Raw genomic sequence first — 13,860 nt, forward strand, 5'->3', positions numbered from 1 at the left:
CACACCCCAAAGCAGGGTGTGGAGGATGCCCACACTGATACACCAGAGAGAGGGAGGTGGCTGTCATGAATGAGAGGGACTGAGAAACAGGAGAAAGATTTGATGGGTCAGCATGAGCAAGGATGAGGAGAGAGCCCAAACTGCACTGGGAGAGCTACAGGGAGGAGGTGGAAGCATGTGGCTCAAGTGTCTCAGAGAGGCGTGTGGGAGAGGACAGAGATAGGTGCCCTGTTTCAAGGTTCACGGCATGAAATACCTTGAGTTGGGAAGAGTGTGAAGGGCAAAGGGGCTCAAGTAGAGAGGAGATGTGGTTCTGACTTCCTTGGGGAGGTTCTCAGAGGCCTACATGCCCTCCCAAATAATGCCTTGATCTCGCTCAGGCATTTAGGAGTATTAACTGTAGGGCGGCACACGGCTCTCACCATCCCTGGCTCCGCAGACCACACGTGCAGCACAAGAAAAGGCTGGTGTGTCAGACCTCAGCAGCGCCGCTGAGCTGCTCCATCCCCCCTCTGTGCTTCCACCAGCACAGGTGCCAGGGAAGCTGCTGTACCATCTCAGCAGGCCACAGATGTCCGTCAGAGAATTGCCGAGTGACCTTGGCACAAGAAGTGACATCAAGGCCTTCCCCACACCGAGCGGGTTTCTGAGCGGCTGCCATCCGTCACTCACTCACCCTGTGCACTTTGGGAGCCGCTGGCACCAGCACACCCACACCGTGCCCTGTTTAACACGTCCCCGTACGGCACCAGGCAGAGGAGCGCTGTCACCCCCATTTTACAGGGTGGGACTCTGAGGCAGAGAGAAGTGGTTTTAACAGCACGCCTCTGGCAGAGCAAAAACTGAATCTTGTTCTCTTATGTTCCCAGTTAGCGCATTAATGACCTAAATTCTGCATCCTTTCCCCATCCATCGCCCAGAGGAGCTAGGAAGCATTGGAGGAGAGGGTGTGGTAGCACAGGGAAGCAGTCGGCATCCAAACCCACGGCCCTCTGTGCTGAGCACAGACAAAGCTGGGGCTCAAGCGGCACCAGCGCTGCCCTCAGGAACCCCGGGAGGGTCGATCCAGGGAGGGGAACCTGGCACATCATCTGAGCCCGTGGAGAGGAACAGCTCCACAATGTCACAGCATTTTAAGCAAGCCGAGGCTGGACACTCCAATGGCCAAGTACCCTGCGGAGCCAGGTCAGCAAAGCCTGTGGGACACTGGGCACCAGGAGCAGATTTTCAAAGAGCCTGCATATCCCCTCAGCCTGCCTCAGCGGCTGAACCTCTAACCAGCTATCCCACGCAAGTCCATATAAAAGACAGCCTGCACCAGATGCAGCATCTTCCCCAGGCAGCTCAATTCTTTACATAGGAATTAATCAGCCTCAAATTCAGCAAGAAACAGAGCGGGGGAGAAGGAGAAAAAAGGAAGCAGGGAAAGGATGTCACACAGTGAGGGGGTTTCCAGATGCACTGCGTCTTCCCTCCCTGGCTGATTCCAACAGGGAGGCTCTGGCTGTGTGCCAGGAACATCACCTGGGAGGTGTATGCAGGTTCTGCCTGCTCCCCCGGCATGTACGGGCAGGAGGAACTCAGTGTTCAGGATCTGCTGGGCGAGGAACTGAAATCTGAAGCTGGAGACCTCCCCAGTGCCCCGGAGTGTGCCAGTGTTCACCTGCACTGTACAGCAGCGACAGCAGCCAAAGGACCAGGATGAGGAGCTGCTCATCTGTCACAGGCAGATGGCCCCAGGCAGTCAGGGGCAAGCAAAGGAAAGGAGCCCCTTCATCCTGTATCTGCCTGCCTCATAGGGATTTTAGTGGGCAAGTAGCAGGGTGGAAGTGTGCCAAGGCAATTTACTTGGCTATGAAGCTTTTCCTCCAGAAGAGCCATGGCTGAGAAGCAGACACTTTTTGAACTAGGTAACTGGATTGGGGATGGGTGATTAATAACCTTTCATAAGCCACAGTTTCAGTGTGGGAATAGTATGTCAGAGCTACACAGAGAGGCTTTGTTCCTACTTTCTTCTCCTATTACCTCTTAACGCACACACACACTCCTCTCTGCTATCTGCAGTCTCTTCATGCAAGGTCTTTGAATGAGTAGCTAAATGCAATAGGTACCTTGGAGGCATCAGGCACAAGCCAGATGGATGCAGAAGAAGCCAAACTTGGGGGTAGACCTAAAGGAACACACCAACCTGCCTTCCATTTACTCAGATATTTACTCAGGACTGCCTCCCAAAGCATCCCAAACATTAATCCATCAAGGGTTGGCCTCAAGAAGCAACTCAGGGAGAATCTTTTGAACTTGGTCCCTTCTTCCGTGTGTTCACAAATATCTGAAAGGTCATTCAAATTAATCTGGAATAGACCTTCCAAGACCTGACATGGTGACTGCAGGTGTCAGCCTGGGTAGGTTTGGTCTGGAAGAGCTCTGCTGCTCTTCCCAGAGGCAACAGCCTCAGATGTGGTGGCTTCATTTTCTCCTTGCCCTTCACATCCAGCTGGTCCAGAAGCTGGCTTCAGGGTCAGGGTGGCAGGAGGCTTACCCAGGCTGCCACAGCATTTGTCACTTTTCAGACTCGGGCTCCAAATGCTTCTGCTGAGGGATCAGTGAGCCTGAGCCAGGTTGTTGGTTGACATGTGGTGAGGAGGCCCACAGGATCCCCATGCCTACCCACGCACCTCATGCAGACAATGTAGTTCTCCTTTCTGGACAGACTGTGTCCATCAGTTCTGTGTTAATGGCCAGCCAGTGCAAGTCTGCAGAGGGAAATGAAATGGAGGGCAGGAGAAAATATTTGTGGGAACCCCAGGAGACATAATGAAATTGTCTTTCACGTGGTCAGCCCTGTTCAAGAATGGACAACCCGATCATTTGAAATACTAATTAATCAGTGATCATGGTAAAAATTATGATGTGGCTTGAGGAGTACTTCTCTGAAGTGGTACTCCTGATGTCAAGAGAAGATATGAGTGATGAAAATAAGAGCCTGGTAGACATCCCAGCTAACAAAAGACTTGGAAGATGTCACTGGCCCCCTGTTGGGATGGTCTTGTTGGTCATGGAGCGTGTGAAAGAGGGTGCCCCGTGACTGAAACTGGCAGAAGGCCCTATATATACACCAGCCTGATGGAACTGTGTCCAGCCCAGCTTCCCTCACTTATGGTGGAAGATTTTGCTCTCCCAGCACCAGGGCGTTTTGCTGTCAAGCTGCATGCACAGACTTGCTCCGAGCTCCTTGTAGCCTCAGTCTGTGAGAGGACACAAGAGCACACCTGACAAAGGTCTGCAGAAACAAGCAGTCATATGGAGAAAGTAGATTAAGGGCTTTTGTTCTAGCACCAAACCAGAACAAAAGGATGTATCCTGCCCAAGGAATTAGAGGGCAGCAAATTCACAGCTGAGAAAAACAAATACTTTTGCAACCCACACCTGATCCCCTCACTGCTGTGATCCAGGGAGGCCGTGCCAGGGGAAACACTGAGGTCTGATGATGTTGCTCACAGTCACGGCAGTGGATGCTGAGGGAGGGGCCACTGACACCTGTACTGTGCCCAGTACGTGGCTCCCGTTCCCATCCCGCCTCCCTCCGAGGCGGGCAGTGCTCTCCCGCCTGGCTGCGGCAGGAGTCACGGAGCTTCTGGCGCTCTCCTCTCGGAGTGAGGCGTGCTGGGCTAGGTGGGCTCAGGCTGGAGCCTGGCAGCAAACCCCACATTCCTGTGCAAATACACGTGCGAGTGTGCAAGGAGAGGCCCCGGGCATTTCCCGGGCATGCACACACGAGTGGGCATGCTGCCTGGGAGCAAAGCAGGCGGGCACAAAAGGTGAAGCAGAGGGCAGCTGTTCCTGCAAGGCAGGTTTTGGTGTTCTCATTTGTTCTTTTTTTCTCTTGTTCCCTAGGGAATTTTAAAGGTCTGTGTAAGCAAATCGATCACTTCCCTGAGGATGCAGATTATGAAGCCGATACAGCAGAATATTTCCTCCGTAAGTCCGCAGGCTCTTTTCGCAATGGCTCGTAGGTGCTAGCGCCGGGCGCCTTTTGTTTCTGAACCCAGGGTGGTGGAGACACTGGGACCTGTGAGGCTCAGTGGAAACCCCAGAGCCTCGTCACCCCCTAAAAATGACTCCACTCTCACTTCCCAGGGGCTCTGCCCATGAGATGGCAAATTCAAACTCACAGAAACAACCAATGGCTTTTTTTTTTTTATGAGCAGCAATTAATTGTGATATAAAATCAGAGTCTTAATTCAAATCCACTGAAAAGAGGCTGATTGAGCCTAAGGTCAGACTGGCCTAGCTGGGGCAGCATGTGTGTGTGAGTGTGCATGTCCTCCTAAAGCAGAGAAAGTTTAGATTTCCTTATCTGGTACTCTAGTGGCACCAGACTTAAGAAATTAGCTGGATTTTGTCTGAGGAGCTCTTATTGCTGTCTTCACCTTCCCCCAAACACCGTTTCCCTACAGAGGCTGCAGATCTGATCTTTGCTGGTTTTAATGATAGGAGCAGGCAGCAGGAATAAGGACAGCCAGAGCCCCTTGAAGGAAAGACCTGGTGCTCACCCAGAGCCCCTGTTAGAGGTGCTGAACCCTAGGCACAAGGCATGTCTGTAATCCTACAATGTCTTGTAGCCCAAGCTCCAAGTCCAGACGGAGATGTGTGAGTGAAGCTCACGCCGCTTTGCGCAGTAGCACCCTGGCAAGCAGGACAGATCCACATCATGCGTTGCCTGCCTGGTTGCCCTCCCCAGCCAGCATTTTCACCCACCCCAGAGGCAGGCGCTTACTCCTCCTTTAGCACAGCTGAACAGGGAACACTCCTTTTAGGTCTCTACCTTGCTATCCTGCCCTCCCTCCAAGCCAAACATCTTTTGACATCATGAGATCTTCTCCCAACAGAAATTTGAGATAAGTGCTTTTGACCTTCCAAGGTTAATCATCAGAGGCTTCCAAAGACCGGGAGTCTTTCAGAATAGCTCCTTGTCATCCGGGTGTGCTCAAAGCCAGATGTGGAAACCCAGCCCTGCGGCAGGGATGAGAGAGATAATTTCGGATCTGTGAGGCTCATTTGTATGTGAAAAGAGGCAGATCTTATGCTGCTTCCTCTTGGTTTCTCAAACAGTCCTTCATCCACTGTAAATTGTAAACAACTGAGGGAGATTGCTTCTTTCAGCTGCCTTTCTGCAGCACTGGTCTCTTAATTGCTGCATGGCCCCTGAACAGCAGAGCTGAACCCAGAGGTTTGATCCGGTTTGGCACAGGGATGCCAAAGGTTTGCAGGCTGCCTCCAAGGGCAAATCAGCCTTTGCAGAGCTGCTTGGGAGCAAGGAAGCTGCTTGCAGCATCAATTGCACTTCAGAAAAAAGAGTTTGGGGAAGGGGGCAAACATCACAAGAAGGATGGGTTTGTTCCCTCAGAGAGAACAAGATCTGAAGACAAAAACTGGCCCAATGTCAGGACCTGACAGTGTCCCCAGGGTAGAGCCCTTTTTAAGAAAGAACCCGGTTCAAAGAGGGATTTGGCAAGTCAATAAAGGATGATTTGGGTCATTCCTGAGGGAACTGGGATTTTTGCTGGCTTAGACCTGCCTGGAGAAGGACCCCACTGAACAGCTTCTTCCCAGAACTTCTGTCAAACCGGAGTCCGTGGGTGCTCTGCATGGGCGATGCCAGCAGTACCATCAGGAAAAACCAGGGAGTTGTTTATCTGTATCAGAGTAGGCAATTCCCTCATGCCCCAGGGGCCAGGACAGTGATGGAGCAGTGTCCATGGCCTGGCTAGAAGGTTTTAGCCATTATTTCTGCCAGCCATCCACATAAGGTGTCTTAGGACTTTTGAAATCAAATGCCTGTTATCAGAGAGGAGACAGAAGCAACCCTGTGTTTCCTTACTAGCAGACACAGATGAGTTTAGGGAGCATACGCCACCAGCCCCTTTTCTTTAGAACACAGGCTCTGGAGCCAGGAAGGCTGGATGATATTTTCCTCCTCTCTTGCTGGAATTGTCCTCCTGAAAGGCTGAGGAAGACTGCTGTCCTTCTCCATCACATGACACCTGCAGCTTCCCATGTCAGTCAGCAACTTTGTGTTCTCCCCACAGATGTGAATTCAGAATTAAGACACAGATAAAATTGATGTAGTCAGGACCAGGTTGCAGGACTGACAAAGCATCCCCTAGAAAGCCTCTCAACAGTGGGTGTCTGCTTGATGTTTGCTTCCTGCCGTTTAAGCTCCCCATCGTCAAATGCCACCTTGTTTTCCAGAAGCTATTAAGATGGTTATTACTGTTATCCTGTTCCCTGAAACACAGCCAGGCAGAACTGGAAAGCAAGCAAGAGAGGTTTCTCCCTGCCTTCTGCATTCCCCATGCACAAGCAATGGCCTTTAGGCCCCCCTCAAAGAGCTGATTGCTTGAGCCTAGCAGGATCCAGAGGCCAACAGGGTCTTTGAAGCGGGGTCTCTGCTCACTTAGGAAAAAGTCCTGTATTTGCTTCATTGGATTCATTCTTGCAGGCAAGGAAGCATTAGCTTTCATCCCCCCCTTCCAGATCTTTGCTCCACAAGCAGAATTGCACCAGCCTGTCTGATACCTTTCTTTATCAAGCGAGGCTTCATTTCACACTTTAACAGCTTATTTTCTCTTGTGAAGGGAGGAAAGAAGGCCTTCCTAGTTATAAAAAAATAGGAATATTCGCAAGGCAGACTCAGGCAGAGCTCAGGCTCCCACCGAGCCGCCCACGAGCGGTGTGTGCGTGCGTGCCGTGTGTGTGGGTGTGCGTACACACAGACTTGGCCTTTCGCTGTGGGAACACGAGTCAGGCCCCCCAGAAGCTTTGGGGTATGTTTTGCGTGCACATACAAGCATATACGTGCATCTGTGCATCTATGCCATTGCCCTCTGCTGGCTGAGCTCTTCCCATATCGACCGATGGAGAGTGTGCGTGTGTGGGAGCTGGCACATCCAAACCATCACTGCCCTCTGGAAGCAGCCCAGTCATTTAATCACTAGGTTAAGCTCCGCATTTCAGCACACAGGGCTGGGACTGTTTCTTCTCAGTCCTCACTGCAGCTGCAGAGCAGTGCATGGCACCACGAGCTCCTTCTCAGCCCTAAAAAAAAAAAAAAATCTCCTTGAGATGCTCATGCCCTTTTGGGAGGATTCGAGATTGAGCAGCTCTGCAGGAAGCATTTGGGTTGCTGTTCTTTGAAGTGCAGGCTTGAACGGCAGAGCCCTGCAGAAGGAGAGGCTGAATGGTGCCTGGGCTCCCCCTCCAGCCCACAGTCCCCCAAAAAACAGAGGAAAAAACAGTGTGAGGGGGCACAGACAATGCAGGCAGGCTCCCAGCCCAGCCACCAGCCCCACAGCCCCCTCTGCCTCGCCATGCTGAACCACCAGCTTTGTGGCAGCAGCAGTGGCCAGGGCATGGGAGGGTTGCTTTGGACCACTCTTTTTCTGACACACTTTGTTTCTCTCTCCCTCCTTCCCTTCCTCTCTCCCTCCATCCCCCAATGCCCTTATCTTTCCTTAAATTACTCCCCTTCTGCACATTGCCCTCTGCCTCTCCCCTTCACCCCACCCACTAAACGTGCTCGCGTGCCCCCATCCCCTCACTCCGGTGCCATTTCCATGCCCCTTTTTCCTCTCTCTCACACCTGTGTTGTTCTTTCTGCCCCGCCCTCCCTCTCTCCTCTGCAGGGGCTGTTAGAGCCTCTAGTATTTTCCCGATCCTGAGTGTGATTCTGCTTTTCATGGGTGGACTCTGCATTGCAGCCAGCGAGTTCTACAAAACCCGACACAACATCATCCTTAGTGCCGGCATCTTCTTCGTGTCTGCAGGTAAAGGGGTGCACAGGGCCTGATGCCCCGGGGGTGGGCTCAGGGGACTGGGGGGCTGCCCAGCCGGGACGTTGGGGTACAGTTGCCTAGGCAGGAGTGTGTGCATGTCCCAGCCCTGAGAAGTCTTATTCGGGCTGAAGGCAGCATCGCAGGGACGCCTCTCCATCCCACCTGCTCACCCAGCAGAGGCAGGCAGGCAGAGGCTTTCCTCCTGCTTGGGAGCCGACGGAAGGAGAGTTTCCCTAACATCTGACATCTCTCGGGGACCAGGAGTGCGGTCCAGGGAAGTGGCAGGCACATGAGGAGGGTTTTGCCTGAGTTTCCCAAGGCAAACTGCCCGTGCAGGAGGGGATTCAACCCCTCAGCCCCACCGCTGCCCCATGTGACCTTCCTGACATCTCCTTCTCTCTCCCCTGCCGGATGGCTTGCAGGTCTGAGTAATATAATTGGCATCATCGTATACATATCAGCCAACGCTGGAGACCCCTCCAAGAGTGACTCCAAGAAGAACAGCTACTCCTACGGCTGGTCCTTCTATTTCGGGGCCCTGTCCTTCATTATAGCCGAGATGGTGGGAGTGCTGGCTGTCCACATGTTCATAGACCGGCACAAACAGCTGCGTGCCAACGCTCGTGCCACGGACTACCTCCAGTCCTCCGCCATCACCCGCATCCCCAGCTACCGGTACCGCTATCAGAGACGCAGTCGCTCCAGCTCCCGCTCCACCGAGCCTTCACACTCCAGGGATGCCTCTCCCGTCGGGATCAAAGGGTTCAACACCCTGCCATCAACAGAGATCTCGATGTACACCCTGACCAGGGACCCGCTGAAGGCAACCACCACCCCCACCGCCACCTACAACTCCGACAGGGATAACAGTTTCCTCCAGGTTCACAACTGTATCCAGAAAGAGAACAAGGACTCTATCCACACCAACACAGCCAACCGCCGGACCACCCCGGTATGAAGCCGTCGCCAGGAGCTGAAAATGGGGCAGGAACGGGCAGGAGGAGACGGGGGTGGGCTGCAGGGTGGGGAGGGTGGAAGCGGGCAGGGGGCAGCAGGGGGGTGGGGAAGGAGGAGGTGGAAGCGCCCCTTGGTGGAGTGGGGACCTTCCCAATGCAAAAAAAAAAAAAAAAAAATCCACAAAAAAACCAACAAAAGCAAACAAAAAACTGACAAAAAAAAATAAAAACAACAACGAAGGAACAAGCAGATAAGCAGACAAACAAGCGAGTGAACAAAAAAACCAAACAAACGAAAAGGAAACATGAGGAAAGAGACAACAGTGAAAAAAATTCTTTAAAAAAAAAGCAAAAGAAAAAAGAAAAAAAAGAAAATCCTTAAAACTGAGAGAAAGAGATTTAAAAAATAGAAATAAATTTAAAAGAAAATGCATGATTTCCCATGTACCATTATTTTAACATTTAATAAAAACAGATTAAAAAAAATAAAAGGGAAGCAAGAAATAACAAATGACAATAAATTAAGTGGGAGGAAGAGGAGGAGGAGGCAGCTTTTTTAATTTTGGGAGGTTTTATTCTTTTATTTTATGTTTTGTTTCCCACTTACCTTTAACCCAGCACAGGCTTCTTGGGGAACAGGGGACAGGGGTTCGGCTGCCAGTGACTTCGGTGTCCTTGGGCCAGTTATGGAGGATCCTGGGTGCCGGAGTCAGCCATGACGCACTCTGTTCCCCCGAGACCCATGGGGATCCACTCCATTCCCCTGGGATCCGTGGGGATCCGCTCGTCCTCCACAGATCCGTAGGGGTTTAAAGTGACCCTAGGGAGTGCAGGAGCTGATGCTGAGTCACCCTCCACAGTGTCCCCAGGGGGTCCCCACTTCCCCAGCCCTGGGGACCCTGGGGTTAACAGTGACAGTGCAAAAAACAAACAGACACAGTAAATAAAGACACACACAGAGAGACAAAAAAAAAAAGGACAAAAGAGGTTTCTTAAAAAAAATAAAGTGGCAATTTTTTAATAAAACAACAGCTATAAATAAATGTAAATATAATAAGTGGATTTACTTGCAAGAAGAACAGATAGTATTTTTTTTTTCTTTTAATTTTTGTTTTCTTCAGCTTTAAACTGTGAAAAAAGAAAAGAGGCAGCAGGGAGCTGTGTGGGAGGCACAGGTAGAGGCTGGGGGGGCTGGCGGAGGGCAGCTAGAGCTCCCATCCTTTCAGGGTGATGATGCTGTGGGGGGGACACACATGGGATGCTGTGGGGGGGACAGCACTCGCGCACACGTGTGCCCATGCTCACACACTCTAGCCCGGGTGGGCGCATGCTCTCCTGTGAATGCTCCAGAGGCTCCCCAGGGTGGCCATGCACCCCTCAAATCCGCCCAGATCCCCCTTGGGTCGCATCAGCGGGGCTGCAGCCATGCAGGGGCATGGTGAGGCCACCCAGCTGCTCCCTGAAATCGCTCCCGTCCACGCCTGGGCACAGCGAGCACACCCCGAGCCAAAGCCGGCCCCAGCTGCCCGCCCTTGATCCGTGCCGCCTGCCAGCCCCCGGGGCAGAGCCCCGAGCCCCGAGCCGTGCCGGGAGAGGTGCCAAGCCAGCGGGTGTCCCCACGCCCACCGCGTTGTGCCCTCCTCCTCCTGGGGGTCCCCGACTGCCGTGGTCCCCCCACAGCAGCGGGGCAAGGCGAGCTGGGTCCCCCCAGCCCCCCGGGCCCTGGGCCGGCTGCCGCCCCCTCCCTCGCTGGCACCCGGGGAAGGGGGCGCCGGGCTGCCAGCTCCTCATGCAGCTCCTCCGCCCGAGCCGCCGCCGATGGAGACGGGAGGGGAGATGGCCCGGGGGTGACGGGGTGCTCTGTGACACCCACAGACACCGGGCGAGGACGGGACCCCTTTGGGGCTGCCCCCCGAAAGCAGAAGCGCCCGGGGCAGGCACAAAGCCGAGAGTTTGCAGGATGGGGCCGCTGAGCCCTTCGGCAGCTCAGACCCACTTTTCGACTTTTTTTTCGTCCCCATTCCTGCTGCTCCAGTTTTAGGAGCTGCGCAGTCCCCGCTCCAGGTCCCAGCGGGGGTTCTGCTTTAAAGCAGCCAAATCCTCCCCGCTCCCCCCGACCCGCTGCTACTTCACCCCCCCTTCCCCGCTCTGGGGTAGGGCAGGGGGGGCGGCAGAGGGACGGAGTCACCCCCAGAAATGGCATCACGGGGCAAGAGGCGGATGCGAGCGCCTCGGCTGGGTGTTCAGACCCCACCCCACTAATGACATCCCCTCCCGTGGCCCCCCAGCCCTTTCAGAATGATTCACAGGGGATATCCACCCCCTCCAATGCCCCCCGAGGAATAAGTCAAAGCCAGTTCCCCAGATTCCAGCGTAGAGGGAAGGTGGCGTTGGGGTTTCCATCCCCACCCAACACCGCTCGGAGCTGGGGAGCATTCACAGGGCTGAGCGCGCCCGGGGGCCGGGAGGGAAGGGGAGAGCGCGGGAGGGCGCCGGGAGAGCGTGGGCAGGAGGCAAGGGCTGGAAGGGAAGAATTTTCCCCAGGGCGTTGCTTATGTCCAGCTCAAACCAGTACAAGAAACCAACCTCCATTTTCTTTATTTCGTGGGGTTTTTTTCAGACTGTTAAAAAGAAAAAAATTTTAAAAAGAGAAAATGACAAAAAAAAAATCCTGGTACATGAAATAAAGATTTTTTTTTTTATAACTTGGTCCTCGTTTATGTTGATTTAATTGGGGGAGGGGGGGGATTTGTAGTGCCAGAAGAGTACCTCAAAAACCAGCAAGAGAATCTACTGCTGTGGACAATTTCATCCTCATTGGAGATTCAGAGGATGAGCTTGCTTCAAGATAGTCTTTGAGATACAGGAATGGACGAGGCAAGAGGAGAGTGTTTTGCCACAACTTCTTGGTTTAAGTAAGTGTGAGTAAACTCAAGTCATAAGTGGGCTTTCTCTGCTGCCCTCCAAAACACCTGCTCCAGCCTCTCTTTAGCTTCCAGCATCTCCCTTCCTGTTCCATTCTTTCTGGGGGGAAGATACGACAAAGGCTGATGCTCCAATTCCTACTGGAAACAGTGGCTTTCGTGGCAAGCCAAGAATTGCCAGCAAGGTCAGAATTCATACACACTGGAGGGCTCAAAAAAGGATAAAGAAAGTGACTCCAGCATCGTTTTGAGGTTTTGTTCAGCCACTCATGGCAATTTCCTCAGTAGCTAGGTTGGCAGTGGATGCCTGGGAGAAATGCTCAGGTAGGAGCTTGGAGAGGGGGAATAACTTACAGCTGGAGATGCAGACCCAGAAACAGGTAAGGTGGCAGCAGAGCAGGGAGGCGAGATCCCCACAAAGGGGACTAGGCACGTCCCCTCACCTCCCACTCACCATTGGCTGCAAGGGTGTCACCAATGAGCTTCCCTTCACCCTGCACTGGGCTCTCACTTCCCCTGAGACCCTCCATGGCTTTCTGAGGCAGACCAGAATCCCCATCTGACTCTGTGACCGCTGGCTCAGAGGGATGATGGGAAGGACAGCCACCTGAGTGACAAAGCTTCTCTGTGTGTGACCCACAGCAGACGAGTGAGACCTCGAGCTGAGTGAGCAGGTCAGAGCAGGGCAGTTAACCTGGCAGCAGCAAGGAAGGCGCAGCTGGCTCCAGGAGTCCCAGCAGGCACTGGTGGGTCGCAGTGCGATCACAGCCCTGCAGTTCTCCCTGCTGCCCAACGCACCTCACCCATGCTGATACCTGTGCTCAGCATCTCTACCCCCTGGCTAGCACCAACCAGTGGGTCCCCACTCTGGCCCTCACTGCACCCCCTTTAGCACAAGCTACTCCAGCTCATCCCCCTTCTTTGGGCCCTGGTAGCACCTAACACCCCCCAGCATTCCATCTGGCAGGACACTTCACTGCCAAGGTAATTGGGGGCACCCGCCGACCCATTTCTGCTCCTCCTCCTCCAGGGACCCTTCCCAGCAGCGTCCTCACCAAGAAGGAGGGCATAGGGAGGGGAGAAGCAGCAAAGCAGGCCAGGAGACACGAGGGAGCTCCTGGCCCTGCCACATGGGGACAGATAGGGAGGCACATCTAGGAGGCACCTGTCTTTCTCCCCCATCTAGTGCACAGACCCCAAAACCTTCTCACCTCCTTCTCATCTCCTTGCCTGAGTGCTCACCCATGCTGAGTGCTCCTGCTCAGTCATGGGTGGGATAAGGATGAAGGAACCTCCCTGCGTATCCTCCATCCACCCTGTGATGTTTCCAATCCCGGCCTGCTTCAGAGCTTGGGGCAAGAGTGTGCTCCCTTATCCTCCTGCCAGTGAGGTACTGGAGACATGTGGCTACACTTCCCATGCAATGTCCTGCCTGAAGCAAGGGGGTGCACAGCTCAGCCCCTCCACAAAACTCCATGAGGGGTGCACTTCCTCATAGGGTGCAGAGGCTTCTCCCCTTCTCTGTCTGGCTTTTATGGGATGAGGCAGCGAAGCAGCTCTGGCCTGAAATTAGCGTGGGGAATGCTCTTCAGACTGCACCAGCCTCCATGCCATAATAATTAGTACTAATATTCAGCACTTATACAGCACTTTTCATGTTCAAAGCACTTTGCAAACATTAACTAATTAATGTCATATTAAGTGATGTCTTAGAGGGGCAGCATCGAAAGCAAACGACTTGTGCGTGGGCAGAAGCTCTCATTCCCCATCTCTCCCCAGGCATGTTAACACTTAGGTAGGTGAGAGACCCTAATATGCTTTCCTGCTCCCCTCCTAGTTCTCAGTGCTCCCCATTCCACGTGCTTGCCTCTCCCACTGCTGACTGTGTGCTGTGGCAGGCCCTGAGCATGCCAGGGGTGAGCAGGGCACCAGGGTCCTCTCCTCCACAGCACTGAGCCGCTGAGGCCTTAGGGAAGCCGAAGAGGTCAGTTAAAATATTTGGGTTGGAAAAGTTCCTGCCCCAGTCCCAAGCCCCAGCAGTGGGGAAGGAGAGACTACAGGCCCCTTGCAACACAGCCAGAGTGGAGGTGGAGCAGGCAGAGTCTGGTCCAATGCCTTCAGCCAGGTCCCTGTCATGCCCCAGCC

The 13,860-nt window shown here is 53.5% G+C and overlaps 1 protein-coding gene across 1 annotated transcript in view; it reads left to right on the top strand.

Moving 5' to 3' along the window:
- CACNG2 (calcium voltage-gated channel auxiliary subunit gamma 2) overlaps positions 1–9,474 on the top strand; it is a 51,868-nt gene extending 42,394 nt beyond the window's left edge. The window contains exons 2-4 of the mRNA XM_084206856.1: positions 3,895–3,978; positions 7,686–7,826; positions 8,258–9,474. Coding sequence (XP_084062982.1) covers positions 3,895–3,978; positions 7,686–7,826; positions 8,258–8,793 — 761 coding nt within the window. The 3' untranslated portion in view covers positions 8,794–9,474. The remainder of the gene's footprint in view (positions 1–3,894; positions 3,979–7,685; positions 7,827–8,257) is intronic.
- Positions 9,475–13,860: the final 4,386 nt, after the last annotated feature.

Source organism: Fringilla coelebs (assembly GCF_963513975.1).
Source record: "Fringilla coelebs genome assembly, chromosome: 5".
NCBI lineage: Eukaryota > Metazoa > Chordata > Aves > Passeriformes > Fringillidae > Fringilla > Fringilla coelebs.